This window comes from Centrocercus urophasianus, unplaced genomic scaffold, assembly GCF_019232065.1.
Source record: "Centrocercus urophasianus isolate 14NV4802_14NV808 unplaced genomic scaffold, USGS_Curo_1.0 seq_47, whole genome shotgun sequence".
Classification (NCBI taxonomy): domain Eukaryota; kingdom Metazoa; phylum Chordata; class Aves; order Galliformes; family Phasianidae; genus Centrocercus; species Centrocercus urophasianus.
The window spans coordinates 2,288,327-2,311,168 of record NW_024885055.1 but is presented as its reverse complement, the minus strand read 5'-3'; the positions used below and the strand labels follow the sequence as shown (position 1 = coordinate 2,311,168).

Below are 22,842 nucleotides of genomic sequence, written 5' to 3'. Positions count from 1 at the left end.
TCCTCCACACAGCGGATCCCAACAGCTCACAGCTGAGGGCTATACAGAGCAGCCCAAGGGCAGCAGATGTACCCCAGAATTCTCTCAGCTGGAGCACACCCGTGCACAGAGCAGCCACGGGGTGGCAGTGATGTACTGCAGCCCTGAGATGTGCATGGGCCGTTTGGAGGCGCTGGGATTCTGCTGCTCACAGCTCTGGTACACGGTGCAGAAACGCCAGCTCCACTGCCCCTTCACTGACAGCACTGCACAGTTGAGCCCATTTTGAAAGCTCTCACAGAACCCCGCAGCACCTGGAGAGAATTTCCATAAGTGTGGCACATCAGCAAGCTCTCAGCGAGGCACCACACTGAACACATCCATGCTCAGCTCGTACCAGCCTACCTGCTGCCTTCTGGCATCTCTCTTCCAAGGATCACTACGTGTTAGCACCAAACTTCCTCTGTTCCACCTCAGACCCATGAATGGCACACAGCCCCCACTGCCAGACCAGTACACACAACAGGGCACACTGCCTCTGCCCTACACAGTTACACTACCTAGTTAGAAAGGAAGGAGACCTAGAGCTGAAGGACGCAGCAGAGACAGAGGTGCCTGTGGTCTCTGAGAGCTGGACAGCTTGATCCAGGGAGGTCTGAGAGCTTGATGTAACTCTGGAATGTAGGATGGGAGCTAGCACACATCTGCCCATCACTGAACATCACACTCGGGTTGGCAGCAAGGCCATGGGGCAGCTGATGCCAAGGGATCAGAAAACATCTGAATCTCAAAAAGTCACACAGTGATGCTGACTAATAAAAGCCCAGTATGCAAACCCTGGCTCTCGTGGTGCTCTAGCAGAGGATACGTGCTGGCTGGCCTGTGTTCAGTTCACACAAGCCCTGTAACTGCAGCTCCTCAGTCAAGTGAGCAAAGCCCTGGCGCTGGGTTGGGCTGTGGGGCTGCAGGCTTCCTGGCCCTGCACACCTCTGCACCTGGGGAGCTGCCTGTGGTTCCTGCTGGCCCGTGATGATGAAAAGCACACTGTGAGTACTGCCTGTAGAGGTGAAACGTCATCCTGATGCTGCCACCAAGTCCTACTGGTTCTGAGTTTCATCTTGCGAGCACACTCACATGCATCCAGGTGTATTCACAGAAGCCAATCTGTTTCCAGCAGCAAAGATGGTGTTGCTGACCCCAGGCTGTGCTCAGCAGCCATCCTGCCACCACCAGAACAGAGAGGTCTGGACTGCTCCTCTGTGAAGAGGAAGCAGAAGGCAGCCAGGCAGCCACAGCACACTCACATCTCCTCACCCTCTAATTCCAGAGGTCATCACAGACACTGCAGGATCCCAACCACACTTGCTGCCCTTGTGCTGCTGGGCAAATGGCTCCACACAGTGTCTGCAGCCAAGCAGATGTGGCACCTATTGCTAACATGCAGCTGCTGGTCACACAGTTAGCAGGGCACGTGTGGCCGTGCAGAGTTTGTGCGGTTAGAAAGGGCTGGAGGGGAGAACAGAGGGGAAGTGTCAAGAAGAGAAAGACAGCACTGTGCGTAAATACCTTGGGATGGAGTCTCTGTGAGCTTTCAGTCTTTTTTTCCTGTTAAAAATCCACAAAGAAGGTGTGAAAGTTGAGAAGAGGAGGATCCACACCAGGCTTTGAAGGCAAGGAGTTCCATGTTGACCTGGCAGGTTGGAGTTCTGATCCAGGGCCCAGGCCAGGAGGTGCTCTCTGAGCACAACAGTGGCCCAGTTTGCCTTCTCTAGGGGCCCAACACCTCTGGGCAGGTCTCAGAACCCCTCCTGCACACGGCCAGCTGGGTAAGACAGCACAGACCAGGACAAGCTCACCAACCACCCAGCAGTGTTACAAAAGCCAAGAGAGCAGCAATGAACTCAAAGGGGAAAGCGATCCTTAATAAAGCGTCCAAACAAGAACCAAAGGGTAAGAGGCAGCCCCACTCCATCTCTGCCTGAATGGCTGCTCAAGAGCCTCACATCCCCAGCAATCAGCATAGGGATAGGCTTCTCCACGGCATCTCATCCAGGAAACGCAGCACAGAAATGCTGCCCAACTCCACTTTGCACACTCCCTGCAGCTCCCCACTGCAGGTAAGAGACAGGCAAAGGAGCTCAATGTGGCAAACGCTGCACAACACCCCTTATCATCAACACAGCTGAACAAGCAAAGGTAACCCAAAGACATAGGCTGCTGCTAGGGACTTGCACCAAGCACCCTTCTGAAAGCAGAGTCCAAAGCTCTGTCAAACACAACCCCAAAACACAGCCCATTTCTGGGCAAGCTACCTGCCCAGGCAGTACCCAGCACCTGGAGATGATTCCACGCACTGCTGTGAATTAATTGGCAGATGCTTAGGGACAGAATATAACATTGCAAGACGCAGCGTGCTGTTAGCGCTGGGTGGTGACCGAAGCATCCCATCACGGCAGACAAAGGCTGTGCCTGGCTGCACTGTGCAGCAGGACTGTCACAGCCTCAAGAGCTCAGTAGGAAGCCACGGCTCCCTGACACCTTCTGTTCCCTCCACCCCATCTCACCCCATGTCTCTGGCCCACATCTTTCCATCTGGTTTCTTTTGCAAGAGACAGCCCCAGCTCCAGCAGCTGACGCAGTGCCAGCTACGCAGCAACTGCACTGCTCCCAGCATTTCTGTAATTGTTATCTTGGGGCCTGAAGCCAGTCATAAGAACAAATCTTCTGTTTCTTTCTTCTGTTTCCACTGCTATAGCTACAGCACAGGAAGAAATTCCTCCTCACACAAAATGGGAGACAGATACAAGATTGAAAAGGAAGAACCCTTTGGTGGCCAGAGAGAAGCAAGTACCTTGTTCTTGTCCTAAGACTTCCAGCCTGTGGAAGCTGTAGCCTGCTGTGCAATCAGGAGCCCTGTGGGCTGGCAGCTAGCAATGGTGTTAAAGAAAGCAGCGGGAGGGGATCTGGGAAAGACAAAGGAGCCCTTCTTTGTACCACTCACAAAGCAACAACAGCAAGCAGGGGAGAAAGCAGGAACAGGAGTCAGAAAACAGAAGCACTGAGAGAAGCACGGCAGTGATTTCACACTGAATTTGTTGAGGGGAAATGAAAATAATAAAAAAATCCCTCCCAGTTCCTAACCTCCTAAGAGCATACCTGCACGTCCTGGCACAGCCTTTTGAGAGGAGGAGATTGGCTGCATGCCCCGTCTGCTGCTATCTCCTCTCGTCCCAGGTGCTTCACCACAATGCACTTCTTCAAAGGGAAGCCCCTGTAAGGGGGAAGGAGCTGTCAGATGAGGCTGCTCAGGCTATGCCTGCCCTTTGTGTTCTATGGGCTGTGCTGAAGGCAGAGCAGAGGCCCTGAGCTGCTTTTCTTTACCCAGAGTGTATGCTGCCTGCACACCCTCACAAGTAGCTCACTGGGAAGAGCTGTTCTGCTGCCTGGCACTGTTGGGAGCAAGGGAACAGGAAGGCAGCCTGGACACAGCTGCACAGGGAGGCCCTGCTGCACGTCTCACCCCTCATCACCTCCCCTCCATCTGCACTGCAGATGCAGCCATGCAAACCTCAGGCATATCATGAATTGCTGTGGGACGTGAGCAAGGCCACAGCACAGGAGCAGAGCTTGGAGAAAAGGAAAGGTCTGTGCAGAATTTAATGGGGTATTATTAGGTAAACCATACGTGTACCGTTCTTAAAGAAGGAAGGATTCCACAAGCATCTCTCACAATTCACTGCCTGACAAATCCCTAATTTGCCTGTCTGTGGATCTGAGCAGGACCTCCCACAGCACCCACAAGATGCCAGGCAGCTGCTTCCATTCCTAGGAGTGATCAGCTGTACACTCCAGAGAAGGGAAAGACTTCCAAAGCCAAATTACACATCAGGTACCAACACATCATGTCCATCAGTTAGCTTCATCAGCTTTAAATTCTAGTTGTCCTACCACATAACTGCTTCTACAAACAAAAGACTTGAAAACACTTCTAAAGAGTTTGAATTTTTAACATTCAGGCTGTCTGCCCTAGAATTGCATGTTTGATCTAACAAGTTGAATGCAAAATCACAGTGAGTGTTAGCAACTCTTCTCTACAAATATGTCGCCTTTATTCTTACTAAGCAAGGAATACTTTGCCTACTAAACAAAAGGTTGCAAAAAAGTCATGACCAGTGTCTGTGTGTTTTTTCCCCAAGTGAAGCTATCCATTATTATGATGTGCATCCGTCTCGTCAGTGCAGAAGCCAAAACAATTGGAAGAGGAGATTTTGGCATGGCAGTGTAAGGATCTGGGTGTGGTCTCCTGCATGACAGTGACTGTGTCTGTAAGCCTGGTAAAGTCATTTCATCATGGTCATTTCCCTTTCTTTATGGGACGGTAACATCTGCCCCTCTTTATGATTCACCAGTACTGCAGTGAAGACATATTCAAGAAAAGGAGTCAGGCATTAATCCTGTGCACAGACTGGCACTTGCCAATTAAAGCGCTGGTTCCTGCAACACAGCCATCTCCCACAGCTGAAATATCTGTTTTATTTCATTATGGTTGAGCAAGCAGCTTTTGGGCAAGATTTAAGCTCCATCTTAATATGCACCACAGTATGGTGTCAGACTGCTCACAACTTGCACTGAGAGATCCACCATTGGTCATGGCCTTTTTCACCATGAAAATTTGTGCAGGAGTAGATTCCAACAAGTGCCCTTTCACAAAAGAATCTGAATTTACTTGTCTTTGCTCTTCTGGAGAGCTTCATCTGCAATCTGCTTCAGGTTGACCAGCTTATCCCCTCGATAAAAGGCATCTGCAAAACAGTAAGAACAGTGTGAGAGAGGCTCCGCAGCCAAGGCAGCCTGGGACAGCTAGAAACAACAGGCAGCTTCAGGTCAGAACAGAATTCATGCACCAGAAGGAGGGAAAGCAGTCAAGCAGCTGATGGGAAAGGTTTCCTAATACGCCCTTTTAGCCTAGAGAAACAGATGCCAAGGGAAATGGTGAAATTCCTTCCCTGGGAGAGGTTCAAATTTGACCTGAAAAGTCTCTTAGGAATATTCTGTGGGGAATAATGCAACTTGGCCAGAACATACATCACAGTATTTAATGGGTTCCTTCCATGCCATGAACCTATTAACAGTAACAGCACTACCTCAGAAAATACAGCTTTGGAAAATGCATTGGCTTTACATGCAAACACTTTCTTGATCCCTTGCTTTGCAAAGCTGAGAGTTGTGATAGGAATTTTCTGAAAATAGGGAAGAGAGGGAATCCCTCAAATTTGGGCAGGCCCACGAATGATACATCTTGCAAACATCTGGCACATTCTGAAGAGGAACATGGATGAGAAGCGTTGGGAAACATGCTATTAGCAGCTGGTGACATCATGCTTTACAGGACAAAGTGGGCGGGCTGCTTAGATGCTTCGCAGTACATTCAAAGAGGAAAGCAGTCCTCAAGCACAGCTACAAGCAGCATATCCGCCTTGCAGCAGCTCAGCTGAAGCACTGCCCCTTCCTCTTCCAATTCCAAGCACATCTGGCTTTTAAAATACAGACCTTTCAGACAGCCAAGAGAAACAGCTCAGAGTCAGGGGCACTGAAGCATGTTTTACCTGCCGTAATGAGGAGGGAGCAACCGCAGTCGAGGATCCGCTCACAAAGAGAGTCTGCTGAGAAACCTGCAAACTGGCAGATCACACAACCAAGTTAGCAAGCAACACAAAAGGAATGGCCACAGCCGCACTGTTATCCCATGGTAAATGGTAACAGTGATGGTAAATGGTAACACTGATGGAAAGACCTAGAGGAGCTCATTCCATGGCGCACAGAACGCACCGCATTTAGTTTCCATCCATGTTATGGTCAGCACCCATCCTTTCAGCTCTTCCAGTCCCCCTCCTTCACTCTCCCCAGACCAACAGCTGCTCCCAAACAGCGATGCACAAGGCTTGCTCTTACCACAACAGAGTGGATGGCTCCAATCCTGGCACAGGCGAGCATGGCTATGACCAGCTCCAGGATCATCGGCAGGTAGATGGAGATTCGGTCACCTTTCTTCACACCTGTGAAAGGAAAACAAACATGTCATTTATCAGAATGATCACACTGTGCCAAAGGAACAGGCTACAGAAAAAAGCTAATGATTTTAAGCCAATGTTTATACATACACAATAAAGTTTCAGCTGGAGCTAGAGCATAGCCAGCTTGGGAAGAACATTTCAGCTGTCCAGGCCAAAGCAGTGCCCACAGGCATGAACTTCCACTGCCATTCCCCAGCAGTGCCCATGCACCACGGCAGAAATGCAAGGAGCATCACATCAGTAACAATCAGGAAAAGAGCTCCAGACTGCCCAGGGGCACTGAGCACATGTGTTCTACCTTTCAAGCATTACTGCTCTTGTAAGCTTGCTGCAATGGTCAGAACATGCAGCAATGAATGTTGCACGTTCTGAGATCAGACATGTTCAGTCTCTTGAAAGAGGCAGAACCTCACTGCTAGTTGGAAAAGCTCAGAGGAGAAAGTTTTGAGCACAAGTTCCTTTCTTGTACAGCTGGAAGGAACAAGCAACATTGATGAGCTAGAAACAGCTGTGTAAGAACACACTGCAGAGTAAACCTGCACATACCTCCTCCACAGCTGTGGAAGCAGCCAGAGAAATGAAGCATGTTGCATTTAATAGAATAGCAACCATGCAAAAAAATGATCCCATCTCCAAAAACTGGTCTAACATTTTCCCAGTATGTAACTCTCCCCTTTCTCCAGCCACCTACCATGGTTACGGAGGACATTGGCAAACTGACAGACTTTGCGCAGCAACTCGCTGTATGTGATCTTCATAGAATCCCCCGGTTCATTCCCTTCCCTGGAAAAACAAGGAGGTCTTTGTTACTGTGCAAGCACTACAAGGAAACAGTGCAAATTCAGAGGTACTGTCCCCATGGACAGCACTGATGTTCCCACTTGTCCTCCTGAGCAGAGAAACTGAACCCCAGAACTCCAAATCTGGACTGAAGTCCTCCATCAGTAAGACAATTTAGTCCAAGGTCCCCATCCCATATATATCTGCAAGCAATCAAATGCATGCAGTGGAAATGCAAGGTACCTTCACATAGGAGACAGAGGAAGAAGGAGCTGACAGTTCCAACAGTAAGGATGGCCACACTTGAAAGGAAGCGGAGATTTATGGTATAGCATGCTTGCTCACATGCCTGCAGACACGTCTGCCTGAGACACAGGCCAGTGCTGTCCTGTAGGAACACCCTCCCCTTACATACCCACCTTCTGATGGCCTGGGATTGATGCCAAAGGCTGTCTTATTTTCCAAGGTCACTTGCAACAAATACACGCAGGTATATTTAAATTACTGCACTATTATGCATTATCATACATGTTATTAATATTACACATTATTACATGCATTAAGTTATGCATTATTCTCTGCAGTTCTCCATAAACAAGCTCTGGGCTTCTGCTACAAAGGTGCCAGTTCAGTGGGACCTTGGCATTGAACACAGTAGCGTGAAGAAGAGCCAAGAGCTGCACCCAGAGATGAAACAGAAATGTCACATTCCCCTAGGAAACAGTCTGTTACCAAAATAAAAACCTGCTGATTTTAATGACGCTTCAGCCACTGCACAGTGAGGCAGGAGATTAACAATGGAAAGCTGAAATGAGCTCCCAGGTGGCAAAGCAGTGGTCCCCCATGCCTAGAGAAGGAGACACTTCCCCACATCTCTCCCCAAGGCAGGCAGCACACCATCATCAGTGACTCCCAGAAGATCGCTCTCAGCTGCTTGTTCCCCTTGAAAAGTGTCCCCTGGGGTACGTGCAGGCACACTGAAAGCCAACACCAGCTGGGGAGCTGCCAGGATGCACCTCTGTGCACAGGATCCTGCCCCAGGGCCAAGGCAGGCTGCCTCTAACTTGGGAGCACAAACCTCACACCTTGAACATCTCAAACAGCTCAGAGCACACAAAGCCAAGTGCTGCATTCTGCTGAAACTGCCTGCTGCTTCCTCTTCCCCCATTAACACGAGCAGAGGGAGGGCTGCTGTGGCACTGAAACATGTTAAAGAAATACACCCATTTCTCACGTAACTCCCCAGGAAGGGCTGTTTTGCATCAGCATGGCAGTGCCAGGGAGCCATGCGCTCTGATGTCAGATGTGCTCTGTGTGCAAACAGCACACAGCCTCACAGAGACAAGCCCTGCACCTCCTGCTGCAAGCAGGATGGGGCTTTCAGAACTGGTGGCTTCATCTGGATCACTGCTTTGAAAAGTGCTCCTGGATCTGCTGTTTACAAACTTGACTCCTCACTCTGGATAGCCACTCACAGTCGTGGCTTCCACGGTGCTCCAGCAATCAGGCCCACTGACACCTGCACTGCTGCACACCCTATCTTCTGACCCAGGGTTTCAGAAAGGAGATTCCTGGTATGATCCCGACCCAAGTTTGGCCCCATGTTGGTAGATGCAACGTGAAAAAAAAAATCAATGGGAACAAGAAGCAGCACTCAGGAGAGGCAGCTCAGCCCTGGCTCATAACCAAGAGCATCGCTTGGAGCTACACAACAAACCGTTACATGGATTCCATACTGCAGGGCCCTCAGCTTGTAAAGAGAAACCAGGAAATCACAGGGTTTCCTTTTAGATTTTATTACTTCAAGGTCAAAGATTCAAGAGCTGATTTCAGGGTTGGACTGAGCAGCTGTAACTGATCTGACTCAAAGCAAGAGAATCTGCTTCTGTTACACTGCTGCCAACCTTTACCATGCAATGATCTTCACTGAGGCATCTAAGCCACGGGGGTGCAGCAACACTGAAATAAGCAGTGTGCAAAACAGCTTGGAGCCAGACTCACAGGAGTGCTGCAAACACAGCTCTGCGCTTCAGTAATTGCACTGGGTTTCCATGGCAGGGGTTGGGTAGTGGAGGGCTGCAAGGTAGCCTCTGTGAGCAGGGAGGAGGTGCTCCAGACACAGAGCAGAAGTTCTCTGCAGCCTAGGGAAGGCTTGTGGTGGTGCAGGCTGTGCCTCTGCAGCCCACGGGCGCTGCACAGAGCAGATCTCCACGTGCAGCCACATAGGAGCCCATGGTACAGCAGTGGACATGGACTGAAGGAGGTACAGCCCACGGGGCCCCACAGGAGCAGGGCCCATCTGGAGCTGCAGCCCATGGGGAAGAGCTGCAGGGAGCAGGAGGCCTAGGGGAGCTGCCACCTGTTGGGCCCTGCACCAGAGTTGCTCCTGAAGGATGGGCCCCATGGTAGGGTCCATGTTGGAGCAGGGTGTGGAGAGCTGCAACCTATGGGATGCGCACACAGGATCCATTCAGAAAGGAGAGCGTCTGCAGGAGGGACGTTCCTGTCCTCATCTCAGCCCTTAAGTCCTGTTCAGTATTTTCTCCCCTTCTTCATTTGAGGAGGGAGAACAAGAGAGCCGTGTGTAGGAGTTCAGCTACTTCTCAGGCGAAACCCCAACCTCTTTTCAATACAATTATAACACCTCCAAATAGGAACAGGAGCGCTCCAGCCCCTCTGATTCCTCACTGCAGCTCTCTGTGTCAGGTCTGAAGTGCGAAGGGGACAGCGAGGCTGCAGGGACGAGCAGCCCACGTCTCTTGTCTGACACCTCCACACTGCCTTCTTTCTCACAGCCTGCTGAGGACGAGCCTGTCCTGTATGTCCCCTTCTCCAGGCCACAAGAGATGCACCCAGGCTGGGACACACACTCAGACTTGACTGTAAAGCCAGCATACACAGGGCACAGTAGAACACGGGGTGGGAACTTGAAACCTCTTCCCCCAAGGTTTTCAAAAGGCTTTCAACATCCTTCCCTGGCTCCATCCTCACAGCTAGCATCAGCAGGGGTGCCCCAGGCTTCAGAATGATGAGTTCAGATCTTAAGGTAACCTGCATCTTAATGGAGTGCTGGCCACATTTCTATAGAAGATGCCCAGTTGCATCTCCTGCAAAGGCCTCTGAGCACACCCTCAAGAGCAAGCAATTGTTTCTAGCTTCCTTCTGTCTGAAAACAGTTCACAGTGCCCACAGCTACACTTGGGCTGCAACAGCACTCAGGCTGCTCTACACTTTTCTCTGGCACAAAAGTGAACACAATTACACATTTCAGATGGGGCATTTAGAGGAATGCCCACCTGCACGCTACAAAGAAAGTAAAGTACTGTGTGTCAGAAATGAGCTTGAATTCCTGGAAGCAAAGCTTTTTGAGCAGCATCTTCCCTCTGGTGCCCAACAGATAAAAGCCAGAGCTATCAGCCCTGAGACTCTCACAAATAGCTCACTTGTCCAAATTCAACTGAAAAATAAATAAATAGAACTCAAACAGCATGACAGCAAAGCGCTCACCTCCACAGCCCTGCCTGCATCTTCTTCAAGCACTGCTGATGAAAACTGACAGCAGTGGCTCTGCTGCAATTGCAGGTGTGTGACTGAGCTAACAGCAAGCCTTCCTCTGAAACAAAACAATTTTCAACTCCTCAGACCCCCCAGGAACACTGTTGGATGGAATACGTGGTGAAGCACAGTTTGAGCTTCAAATTTAATCCTGCATTTGACAACTAGCAATCCAAAATGTTACATCATCATCCAGACCACAGCAGGGATGCATTTGCGTTTTTCAGCACATGAGAAGCCTGTATTTTACATGTTCCACGTTGTGTGCATACTCAGCTGGAGAGAAGTATTTTTTGGCTACGTGGCCTCCGCTGAGCTTCCCATTGACATAAATAAATTCCAGTTCTTTAAGGTACACACACAGGTGCACACCTTCCAGAACGTTCTGATGAGAAAGGCAAGTTTCCTGCATGGAGGAGAGCCTTCCAGCTGCCTTCAGCCATTCACCAGCTGCACAGCAGCGTGCAGGACATGAGTGCCAGGCTCTGCAAAACACAGATGGGAAACCTGAATGGTTATCACCTCTGCAGAAGAGCCACACTGATGGGAAGATTGCAGACTGGCTGTCTGCTCAGCCAGGAGCCTGACCTTGGAGATGCAGAGCTGCTAAATCAAGGCAAAGCCTCCCTGTAAGAGTGATCACACAGGTTAGCAAAAGAATTAGCGTTGTACTGTGCAGTAAGAAGAATGGTTTGTAGGAGCAGGTAAGCATTTCTTGAGACGCATTAACTCAAGCAATGACCCTGTGGAGCAGCCAAGGTTCAGGAGCAGCCATGTGGGAGCAAAGCTGTGGCAGACCCATGCCTGGGCAGCTGCACTGCAGCAGGTTAAACAGTTTTGCGCTCCATCAAGCATCAGAACTGACTACCAGGCTTGTTATTCCTCAGCCTGCTCCAGACACACATCACATAACCAATGGAGCATGGCTGTCCATCCAAGCACACTGAGCCCACTTCAGCTGCTACATCTCAGCTGCAGCATAACAGGCAGCAGGAAGGAGTGGGAGCTTCTTAACCTCCAAGGAATGCATGCTTCCCAGAGCATCCAAACAGCTCCAAGTGAAGCTGAGACACCAATAACTGGCAGCACTCTTCAGTTTCTCTTCCCTCAGAAGTAAAATGAGCGTTTGCATAACCTGTTTGAGTAATAGGAGAATAGAGCCTCCTCGTGCTGTGCTGACTGAGCAATGGCATGGAGCAGCAGGAAGCACAGGTTGCATCAGTGGGAATTATGGCTTGCAAGGTAATTACTGATGATAACTGCAGTCTACCAGGGTTGTAACACCATTAAGAGTAGCTGGTGCACAGGAAAGTGATGAAGTGAAGCTGAGCAAGTGAAGTGTTAGGAGTTGTCAAGATCTGTCAGACCACCTGCAGATCCACAGTGTGTCAGCGCTAACTAAAGAGGCAAGATATTTTTAAAAAATAATACAGATCACACAAACCACAAGAAAGCAGGCCACAAAGCCAACATTTACCCAACCCCTGTAAACATCACTACCGAGAAACTGGTTTCTCCTCTAAGCTTCTGTATCCACATCACTCCCAAATAACAGCAGTGCCCACAGTCAACAGACAGAAGTGCTCATCATCCCAAGGGCCACCAGCTGTCAATTCCTAAGGACAGCAGGGATTTGGGGCACAGCTTGGCTCCAGGTGGAATTTAGTAAGAAGGCAGCAGCAGCAGCATGGAAAAGCTTCCAGCAAGGCAGGCACAGGAACTGTGAGAAGGTCACTCCACTGCCATCCAAACTGCAGCAGTCAGAACTCTTCTGAGCAAGGGGCCAAGCCGGTGCATGAGCAGAACGGGGAGTCAACAGCCCTCCAGCTCCCCAGCCAGCAACATGTCCCAGAGCTCAGATACAAGAAGGCAGAGCTTTTCCCATGCAGCAGGAGAAGCAGCTGCCCCTGCCCCACAGCTCCTCCTCACGTGCAAGGTTGCAGGGGGGCAGCCAGCCAGCCCTTGGCTACCATCTCTCAGGCTCCAGAATTAGAGCAGCCAAAATGCCAGGCACGGCGTGGCCAGGCCGAGCTGCAGCCATGTGGGGAGCAGGCTCATGTGCTGCCACGTGGGCAGCAAAGCCCCCAGCCATCCTGAGCCGTGCCAACACGCACCCACCACGTGCGCACAGGCAGCGCTATCATCACAAGCCTCCTCACTGCCATTTGGCCTCGCTGCACTCAGAGCCAGGAAACCTGTGGCCTGAAAGAGAGGCTGGGACAGCCTGGTGGCTTGGTAACCCAGCCTAAAAATGGCCATGCGTCACGCTGCAGCTCACCTTGCTCACCCATCTGACACAGGAATGGCACTTCAGTACATGGAGCCCCTCAAATCTGTCCTTGAAAAAGCCGAATAGATTGAGATTGAAGTCTGCAATGCTCAGCTGTGCAAGAACAGTTTCACTTAAAACAAACAAACAAACAACAAAAAAAAAACAAAACAACACTCCACCACATGTATTTGCTTGCACATGGATTGTTCAATATGGGAATGCTCCTAAACTGACTTCCCAAAAGCACAAGTGTTTCCAGCAGGATTCCACACTCCAGAGGAGAAGTAGGTTTGCAGAAAGCCTCCAATCAAACACTTCATAGTAGTGGGATGGATCACCCACCTCAGTAACACACAGCAGGAAATACCCAGCGGAGTGCTGGGAAGGCTGAAGGTTTTTACAGGGGGTTGCCAGAAAGCTCAGCCTCTGCATTCCCTGCGGTCGCGCTCAAATCCTGTTGCATCACGGCAGGATCAAGAAAGAAGAAGTTGTGTAAGGGCAGCACACCAGGGAGGGGCTGGTGCAGGGGCAGCCCCTCCAGAAAAATTTGGCAGCACTGTGTGAGAAGACAGCTGGGCAAACGTGGCAGCTGAAGTCCTGGGGAAAATTCACATCCATTTATCAGCATCACCTTCTGAGTCCACACTGTTAACTTGGAGAATCATTTTCCATGCCATCGCCCTCTACACACTGAAAATCTAACAAGGCTCCACTGTCAAATCCGTCAGCGTGAGCCAAACCATTTCAACCAGAAGCTGGTCATGTACCTGGGTGAGCAGGCTCCTGCTGCTGTAAGAAACCCAAATGAGGGCAGCACAGGGTGCGCTGCGCCAAAGCGGGGCCTGCTGAGCTGCAGCCAGCCTCTCCCTCCAAAGTGCTTGCCAGTGCCTGTCCTTCACAGCACTGCTATATGACTGTTATCTCTGCAGGGACACTGGGCCACCACCTGCTTTATGGCCAGGAAATCAGGCTTCTAATTGCCTATGAAAACAGCCATATGGAAATGGGGGCTGGAATGAAAATACCAGAGATCCTGCATGGTTACTGGCATCCCATACCAAAAACCCAATCAATCTTTGTCCTTCCTTCTCATTAATGACACTCTCAGCTCCTCCCACTACCCACAGCCTTTCCTAATCTGAACAAGTACCAGATGCATGTCAAGAAATAATATTTACTCTTTGCAGTCCAAACACTGTTCGCTTCACCATCCCCTTCAGCACACAGCCCAGATGCTGGTGGACCCCACTCCAGAATTACTCCTTTATTTACCAACCCTCCAGAATTATCCAGCTTCTCCTATTCACTTGCCTGGCCCTAAGAACCCACTTCAGGCCCCTTTAACTAGGCTGCACAGAATGCCCTAAAGGAGTCAACACCACCAGCCCACGCTGTTGTCACTCAGTCAGCCAATATAAGGGAGGAAAGCTGATGGACAAGGGTTTGTACAGCCTGCAGTGGCCTGAAGGCCTAACCCTGAGCAATGCTTTTAGAGCAGGGAGCAACAACAGCAGCCATCGTGCTCCCCTTGAAGGGGAAATCTGCTACTGCTGCATCACACCTGATAAAATAAGGCAGCTTACAGCCAACGCTGACCACAAGTGAATTCCCAGCAGTGCTATCAGTCCTTCTGCATGGATGGAAGAGGGTCAGCAGCAAGAGGAATCCTGCTCCTCTGCAGCTTTGTTTTTTTTCTGCTTGTTTGATTCTGGATATCCATCGAGTAGAGATTATATGCATTAACAGTTGATATCTTGCAGGTATTTTACAACATGAGAGCAGCCAAGAAAAAAGAAAATTATATCTTACTGCCCATTTTATTTAGAGCCCACTCCATTTAGCTTGCTTTAAACAACACGCCTTAAGGATCGTGGTGTTGCAACAGAGCTCCCATGCAGGGCTCCTTCAGCAGGTCAACCAGGGTTGGGTGACTCAGCCACCACTGCTGATCCTGAGTACCAAATCCTCCAGATGCTGTGAGATGTGAGAGTGAGATAGCTGGCATCAGAAGAAACATTTCAGATGCTTGCCACAAGTAATATTGTCAGGAGCCCAGACTATTTTTACCAGCCCAATGGGAGGAGAGCTTATTTCCAGCACCACACACTGAGTCCTTGTTTAAGCAATTTGCAGTCAGGCCGTGAGATGAGCTTCACTCAGGATATGACAACAAGCTGCCCGCAGCTGGGAAGTGCTCTGCTTTGGGAAATGCAGCCTATCTGCATGGAACGTACTGCCAAATTGCCAAGACCTGGAAACTGAATGCCAGGCAAGCTGACATCAATGAAGGCTCAAAAAACATCGACTAGGCCCACAATGGGAAGTTACACCATTAATCAGATTCTTTGGTGGTCTTTCTACTTCATGCCTCAAATCTCCGCAGGTGATGGCCAGATGTCCTCTGCTGGGCTGTCCTCTTGTTCAGGGTCAGAACATCCCTTGGAAGATGCTCAGTGGCAATGCAGAATGCACTCAGCTCTCAGGTACACAGATGCAAAAAAGAAAAAAAAAAAAAAAAAAGAAAAAAGAAAAAAAAAAAAGAAAACAAGCAGGAAGATCATCCATTTCCTTGAGGGATTCCCCTAAAAAGGGAGCAGACACCTGCAAACACAACAGACTGTGAACTTGCCGGAGCTTGTGACTCCATACCACTCCACATATCAACATTTACAACCAATGGTGTGCAGAAATGCAAGCAGACCCAGAAGGCAAGGGCTCTGGCACAGGGTTGGGTGGAGGAAGGCAACTCCTGGTGCTGCTGAGAGCCCAGGGGTTTTGTCAAAGCTCTTATAAATCAATATGCACCTCACAGCTCTGGCACAGAAACCCACCAGGCATAAGGAATGCAGCTGTCATGAAAACGACACCATGCTTGGACCAACCACCCATCTGCACCTCTTCTGCAGGGCCTGACCACTTCAGGGCAAGCTTTACTCATTTAGTGCCTGATTCATTGTCCATGTCTTTGCCTTTCACACTGGAGTGAGAGAAGAGAACATACAAACAAGCCACCCACACAACTACAGCAAAATAATCATGTTTTCTAGTCCAATGAGCAAACTGAAGGCTCCCATCTTCCATACAGGAGCGTGCCCTGGATCAGCACAGGAGGTCCCCATCCTCTGTCCACGCACTCCATGTAGACCCACCTGCAGTTTCCACTGTCCTGCCAACATCCTCAACATACAACCCTCACACAACTCCATGCCTCTCCCAGCAGCAAGCTGTTCTATAAAGGTATCCAGGTGTCCAATATCTGCCACAATTGCAAGACACAAGTTGCACAGGCTGTGATAAAATCCCAGATCACCTGTGCACACCACCCTTCTCATACTTCCCCAGGTGGGTATTGTGCAACTGCACACCCATAGGCATGCAGAGGTGGCTTTGGAAGAGGTGCAAGCCAGCATTAGGATAGTGGTGTAAGAAGCAATTCAAGAAAGATGACTGACTCCTCCATGCTGAGTCAACAGAGCCAGACCTTCTATCAGTCCAATGAGCAGCATGAGAAAAGCAAATAAAATATTAAATAAAACTAAGTAACACATTAATTGCCCCAGGTCTTGTGTATATTGGAGCACAGCACACAAAGCAATGGGATATTCACAGCAGCTCAGTCAAACCTGCCAGACTAAGCCAAAATGCTGCATGAGGTCAGAACCAAGGCCTGAAACCTGGTCTCCAAGAGCAGCAGCAGGACATGCTGTTGTGAGGGGCACCTGAGCCCCCATTGAATAGAGTAGGCAACAATTCCAGCATTGGAAAAAATCTGCTATTGCTCCTGAAAAGCAAAAGGAAAGGCTAAATGAGCTTGATAAAAAGACCTTTCTTCCATTCATGGGCAAATTAGTTTCTTGATTGATGTTTTGTGCAAGGCCTCATGAAGACTGCCTGAGAAAGGCTTTACCCACGTACTGATGCCACTGCACCAAGCCCCAGCTGACCTTCACTTTACATTACCTCATCAACCCTGCCACTACTCCATGCACACAGTGACCCTATTCCCACCTCCAGCACCCACTGCACCACTGGTGATGGCTCACATCACTGCCAGGCTGCTCACCAGCACACCTCACAGCTTGCAGCCCTCTCCAAAGCCATGCAAGCAGCTTCCCAGCCCAGCACACAGCCCTGTGTGCTGCTCCACAACCCGGTCAGCAGCTCGGCTATTTCACATGCAGCTTCCTGCAGCACACTGAGGGGCAAACCATTTAATCCCAGGCACTTACTGACATCTAACTTGTTTAACTACTCAAAATACTTCCTGGCCGCTCCTTTGTATTGATACAGGTGGACATTGTATCCCTGCCAGTAGCAGCTACCAAGGGGTGCAGAGCAAAAGGCTGGGAAACAACCAGCTCTGACAAAGCAAAAGCAAGCTGGTCCACTGCCTCACTGCTGCCTTGTGCTCCCAAGCAGAAGAAGCAGCAATCACACCAGTGCCATGGCCACACACTGCCAGCTGCCAGGTAGCTCACAGCAGGGCCAGCAGCTGCTGCTGAGGACACACGTCAGCCCCCTGCTTTGTCCTGCCCTGCCAGCTATCCTGAGACAGAAGAGGCTCTGGTTTGGATTTAGGTGATCCTGCGTGGAGGCAGGATTTGGATTCAATGAACCTTGAGGGTCCCTTTCAGCTCGGGATACTCCATGATCCTGCAAATCAGCCCTGAGAAGTGACAGCACTGTGTGTGTGCCTGCCTGAGTAACACGATGCTTTTAACACCAACTGCATCCAGGAGAGCACAACTCACGCATCACTCCTGTGACTGGAAGAGCTCAGGACAGCCATAGCCTGAAGAAGGCATTTTGCTGCTCTCCTGCATTTACTTCAGCCCTCAGGCACAGTCTTTCAGCTGGAAACTGTCTCAGAGATTTCAATAGAAACGAGGATGGAGGACACGGCGCAAAACACAAGCTATTAACAGAAACGCTCAGGACAAAACAACGTCAAGGTATGACAGGGGAAAGCTGGCAGGAGCCAGATCTCAGCACAAACACACACAGCCTCCAGAAACAAGCACCCAAGCACAGCAGCTCCTTGCACTTCCACTACAGCATTGACCATACCAGGAGGTGACTGCCCCTGCAAATGGGACAGAAGGAATTCCACTGAGATGAGAGACAAAGCACTCCTCCTCCAGGAGCGTTCAAGTTACAAGAGCAATGTTCTTTACTTCTTGTTTTAAAGGCAGGTTTCTGCTGATGCCCCCCGGCAGCCAAGCAGGGTTGGGAAGGGCCCTGCAGGGTCATTTCCATTTGAAGGAACGAGCACTGCTCACTGCTCTCAAGCACTCAGGGGCAGCAACTACAGAAAGCTCTGCAATCCCCCGGTCTGCAGGGACCAGCAGGGTCACTCCTTCCACACTGCGCAGAGGCCCTGTCCTGCACCTGGACACCACAAGCATACACCAAACAGATGGTAGCTTTTCCATTACACTTTTTGCTGCTGCAGAGCTTTCTCTGCTTCACCAAACAGCAGTTTCATGGCACCTGTGCTCCTGCTGCTCTCAGTAGATCACAGGCACATGGCTGGAGATCACAGAATGGCCTGGTTGGAAGAGACCTCAAGGATCATGAAGCTCCAACCCCCTGCCACACGCAGGGCCACCAACCTCCCCATTTAATACCAGCCCAGGCTGCCCAGGGCCCCATCCAACCCGGCTCTGAACACCTCCAGGGATGGACGGGGCATCCACAGCCTCTCTGGGCAGCTGTTCCAGCACCTCACCACTCTCCCTGTAAAGAACTTCCCCCTGATCTTAACCTAAATCTTCCCTCCCCTCAACTTCAAACCATTTCCCCTTGTCCTGCCATTATCTACCCTTGGAAAGAGTTGAGATGGGCATTGGGAAACACAGCCTCCCCAGACTGATTATTTTTTCCTCCTTTAAACTAGCAGCGCAATTCAAGGATGAGTTTTCACTGTCAGAATGGTGTTGAAAGTGGCCATGTCACTGAAATATGACAAATCATCCAGGAAGTTACCAAAGAAACAGAGTCCATCTGGCACAGGGTTTGAGTGTCCTAAAGCTGGTGGGAGTAGCAAAGCAGAGTGCATTGTGTTAATCAGAGCCAGCATCCATGCAAAGAGGTGCAGAGCTGTTTAACAGCCACCATCCTCAGTCACAGCATCCATGCCCGGGGCACTGATAGAACACTGATACCTGTGAAGATACCCAAAAGAATAAAGAGAAAGCACACAAACTCACTCCCTGATCCGGATTCTGGAGACCAAGCAGTGAGCAGGTACTACTTTGCTTTTCAGTTGACTTTACTTGACCACAACCATTCTCTTTTAGTTTGTTACGGAAGGATTAATTAGAAGAAATTCTTATACTACTGACTCCTAAATCCTTTATTACATCTAGAAAAAACACCTTTTTGCATTTGTGTCCTACTTGCCCTAGTCCCAGAATAGGAAAGATAGGCATTTACTCTTCCACTTAAGCAAAGCTACAGTAAGTTCTGGCAGTCATCACTACCTTTTCTTCTCTTTTCTGAATGCGTCCCTCCATATGCAAACACAAGAAAGCAGAAAAAGAACAGACTTATTTTTCCGAGAGGTGGCAGAAGCTGCAGCCCACTGCTAAACCCACACACCCAGCCAATGGAGAAACTAAAGGCAGCGTGCCAAGCTCCAACTGCTGCCCCATTTCCACCAGACACCACCAGTGCTTCATTCCACACAGGTTACAGCCAACGTGCTTCCCTCATAAGAAGTGCTTCCCTTTTTAAGACTCCATCGGGTTAAATTTTTACCTCCGCAGCCTCATCAGACAGACGTTTCCACTAGATGATTAACAGGCATTTCAACAGAGATGAGAGTTTGCCCACACGGTGAACATAACTCAACTCCTACAGCTGCAGGGCAGGTATCCACCTGCACAGTAGCCACCGAGTGAACAGCCCTGTGCTTTCCATACAGCTACAAAAGATTTCCCTTTTCAGAACAGCACTTTATCAGACACTTCCTGTCTCTTCTGTTCCTCCTTAGGCCACATCAGCAATACCAAACAGAGAAAGAGGAATCAAAAGCAGCAGGGGCAGAAATACTTTCAACGTTCACAAGCAGCACAAGATATCATACAGAAACAGGCAACGGAGAAACAGCAAGTGCTTCCTACCTACTCAGAATGGTCAACTACAGCTCTAACTGCACCCAAAGGATGACACCCAGCAGTGCCACCTGTGTGCAAGTTGCACAGCATGAAGCAATCCCACGCACCGCTCTTTGTGCTGGAAGAGCAATCCCACAGAGAGCTGCTGGCCCGTGTGCAGCCCTGCTTCAGATCCTCAGAGTGGGACCCACGCTGTCCTGTTCTGGCAGCAGTACAGGAGCCTTCAGAGCAGCACCAGAGCCCATCTGGTGGAAGTGCCAGCTCCTCCCAGCCACAGAGAACTGCTCTCACTTTTGTCAGGACACACTTCTTCCCAGAGACACCCAGAAGTGCCTGGATTCATTTATTCCCTTTTCCCTACTTTCTTCCCTCTGGAAATGAAACCATGACTTCCAAAGCTCTCATACAGTCAAGCAGTGACACCTCAGCCAGTTCCAGGCAATAGACAGTAGCAAGAAGTTGGCCGAGGTATTTCAACACTCTAAATTTTCCCTAAGAATTCTCTTTGGCTTTTGGAGGCTCTCATTTCCCTCTTGATCACTCAGCTACCATGACAAATCTTAAGTGCTTCTAGGAAGCAGGACTCTTTCAATAACAGTGTTAAAAGCAGAATGTGAAAGGACAAGATGACAGCAAGTATATTTTCTTACTGAAGATAAGCATGTGCCCTGAGAGGCACGTGTGTGTTCCCAGAAGAGTGATTTTACAAATAACAACCCTCAGCCCAGCTTCTCAAGCCCCTTGTGCCAGGAGTTCACAGGTCAGCACCGCATGTGTCATACTGACCGTGGCTCTTCTGTTTCTCACACCATTAAATTCTCAACTGACAGCCCCAGACAGCACCAGCCTCAAAATCAGTCTCATGTCAGAGCCAAGCTGGAAGAACTTACCCCAGAATTGTTGTGGAAAACAGCCTGTTAAGGTGGAAAGGAGCCCTTATTTTTTAGCACTGTGACTGACACCCACCATTTGCACTGTGAGTGTCGCTCAGCATCACAAGTATCCCACAAAAGGCTGGGAGAATAATGAGAAAAACCCTCACTGAGATCAAATGAGAGCTGCATGCTGCATGGCTTCTTCCAGAGGGGAGAGTGCCACACGAAAGTTTCTGAGCAAGGCTGAGCCTGCTGCCCCCAGAACAGCTGGCAGCTCGAGCTGCCCAGCAGCCTGCCAAACGGCTCTGTTTGCTGATACACCTTTATCACAATGAGCTCCGTTCAGAAGCTGAAGTCATTACATATCTGAGCAAGTTAGAGAATGCGTTGACTAGTGGGGAAGTAAATACGTTCCACCATTTCACCTGTGTAAGCTACAGTAATGTTAGTGCTATTATCTCTAGGCAGCAAGTGCAATTTTCTTCTGCTGAAGCAGCAGCCATACGGATAGAAACTTCCACATGAGCCAAGCTCCACATCTGCAGCTGTAACTATATTGCAGGAACACGTTTCCTCCTGTAGTATGGCTGTAACAAAACACCCCTATGACAGCCACACACAGCACAGACAGCTCTTCGGCTGCACAAAATTACTGACAAGCAAGAGAGCTCTTTGTAGTTAGAGCACTTGGTATTTTTAATCACAGTGACAGGAGGGCTCCTGAGCTGCACAAAAACAAGTTACTGCATCCTAACTGACGGTATGCTTCAGTTTGGTTCCGCGCAGCCCCACGCAGCCATGGGAACACAGATGCAGTGCAAACACATGCTTGGAGGTGTGTGAGCCCACAGCACTGCTGTCGATCCAAGGCACAGCTGTGGTGCCAGCTGTTGCGGTGCAACAGAGCCTTGGTTCTGGATGTCACACATCACAAGAGAAGCCCATTCTCCATCACGATACAAATTTCAGCTTTATAGGACTCTTCCAACTATAAACTATTCCACGAAAAGATGAGAAAGAACAAAAAGAACGACACAAGCACACTTCACTTTTCTTCCCAAAGACAGCACTTGATCAGGCAGCCTTTAGGACAGTGCCACTGCATTATAAACCATCCAGCACTAAGAACCAACACACCGAGCTCAGGACTTTTTTACAACCTTCCCAGCATAGGAGCAAAGCCTGCCAGCCCCACGGAACAAGGAAGCAAGCTGAATTTGCATCTCAGCAGTTCCTGAGCCTATATCCTCCACCCACACCTTCCTACCTGCGAGGGCACGGCCTCGCACACACCTGCAGCTGGGGACAGCCGTGTAGGAGCGCCGGGCATCGCAGCGCTTCAGCACAGCCCAAGTCACGACAGCACAGAAAGCAAACACCTGCTGCACCACATACAGAGCTGAGCCCTCCGCTGCTGCCGTGCTTTAATTCCCCTCGGCCGCAATCAATACTACATGTACACCTTGGTGGTACGTTCGCACGCTTCCTACGTAAAAATAAAAGAGCTTTACCAATAAAAAGCCACTTTGTCACCGAGTTTCTTTTCGCCGACGTTCCTGTCCAGGAGGTTGTAGCAGACGTTGGTCTTCGCCCCTTTCATCCACTCGATGAAGATCTTCCCCTTCGTCACATCGAAGTTGTACCTGAGGAACGGCCCCGAGTGCTGCTGCTTCCAGTAGAACTCCTTGGCGACGTCACCCCAAAACTCTACAAAAGCAACGGGCACAGCTTACAACCCAGCGAGCCGAGAAACGGAAACCGCTCCGTATCTCAGCGGGGACGGAGAAGGGCGGCGAAGGGCGGCGAAGCGACCCCGGCAGCGCCCCGGGCTCCGGCAGCGCCCGCTCCGCGCGGCCCTCACCCTGCGGCTCCTCCACGGAGCGCCGGTACAGCCGCCGGTAGTCCGCCAGCGAGGGGACGTGCGCCGCCGGCAGCAGCTCGGGCCGCGGCTGGTACAGCCGGGCCTGCTCCTCGGGCTGCACCATGGCGGCACCGGCGGCTCTGAGCGGGAGAGCGGCGCCGACCCGCTTCAAAGCGGCGCGGAGCCCGGGGGGCGGAGACGACGGTGCGGGGCGGCACCCCAACGGCTCCGCCCGTCGCCCCGGGGCCGTTGGCGCCGGCCGGCCCGGAGCAGGCGCGGGGTGAAGGGGGGCGGCCCGCCGTCACGGCGTGTGTCTGCGGTCGGCCAT

At 50.4% G+C, this 22,842-nt stretch overlaps 1 protein-coding gene across 3 annotated transcripts in view; it reads right to left on the bottom strand.

Moving 5' to 3' along the window:
* Positions 1-22,624, bottom strand: part of ACSS2 (acyl-CoA synthetase short chain family member 2) — a 31,082-nt gene extending 8,458 nt beyond the window's left edge. For 2 of the 3 annotated variants that reach the window (XM_042834495.1, XM_042834496.1), the window contains exons 1-8: positions 22,515-22,624; positions 22,165-22,360; positions 6,745-6,836; positions 5,932-6,035; positions 5,586-5,658; positions 4,706-4,781; positions 3,136-3,250; positions 1,546-1,584 (exon numbers count right to left, since the gene is read on the bottom strand). In XM_042834495.1, coding sequence (XP_042690429.1) covers positions 1,546-1,584; positions 3,136-3,250; positions 4,706-4,781; positions 5,586-5,658; positions 5,932-6,035; positions 6,745-6,836; positions 22,165-22,253 — 588 coding nt within the window. In that variant the 5' untranslated portion in view covers positions 22,254-22,360; positions 22,515-22,624. The remainder of the gene's footprint in view (positions 1-1,545; positions 1,585-3,135; positions 3,251-4,705; positions 4,782-5,585; positions 5,659-5,931; positions 6,036-6,744; positions 6,837-22,164; positions 22,361-22,514) is intronic. The other variant, XM_042834497.1, reaches the window with a different exon arrangement.
* Positions 22,625-22,842: the final 218 nt, after the last annotated feature.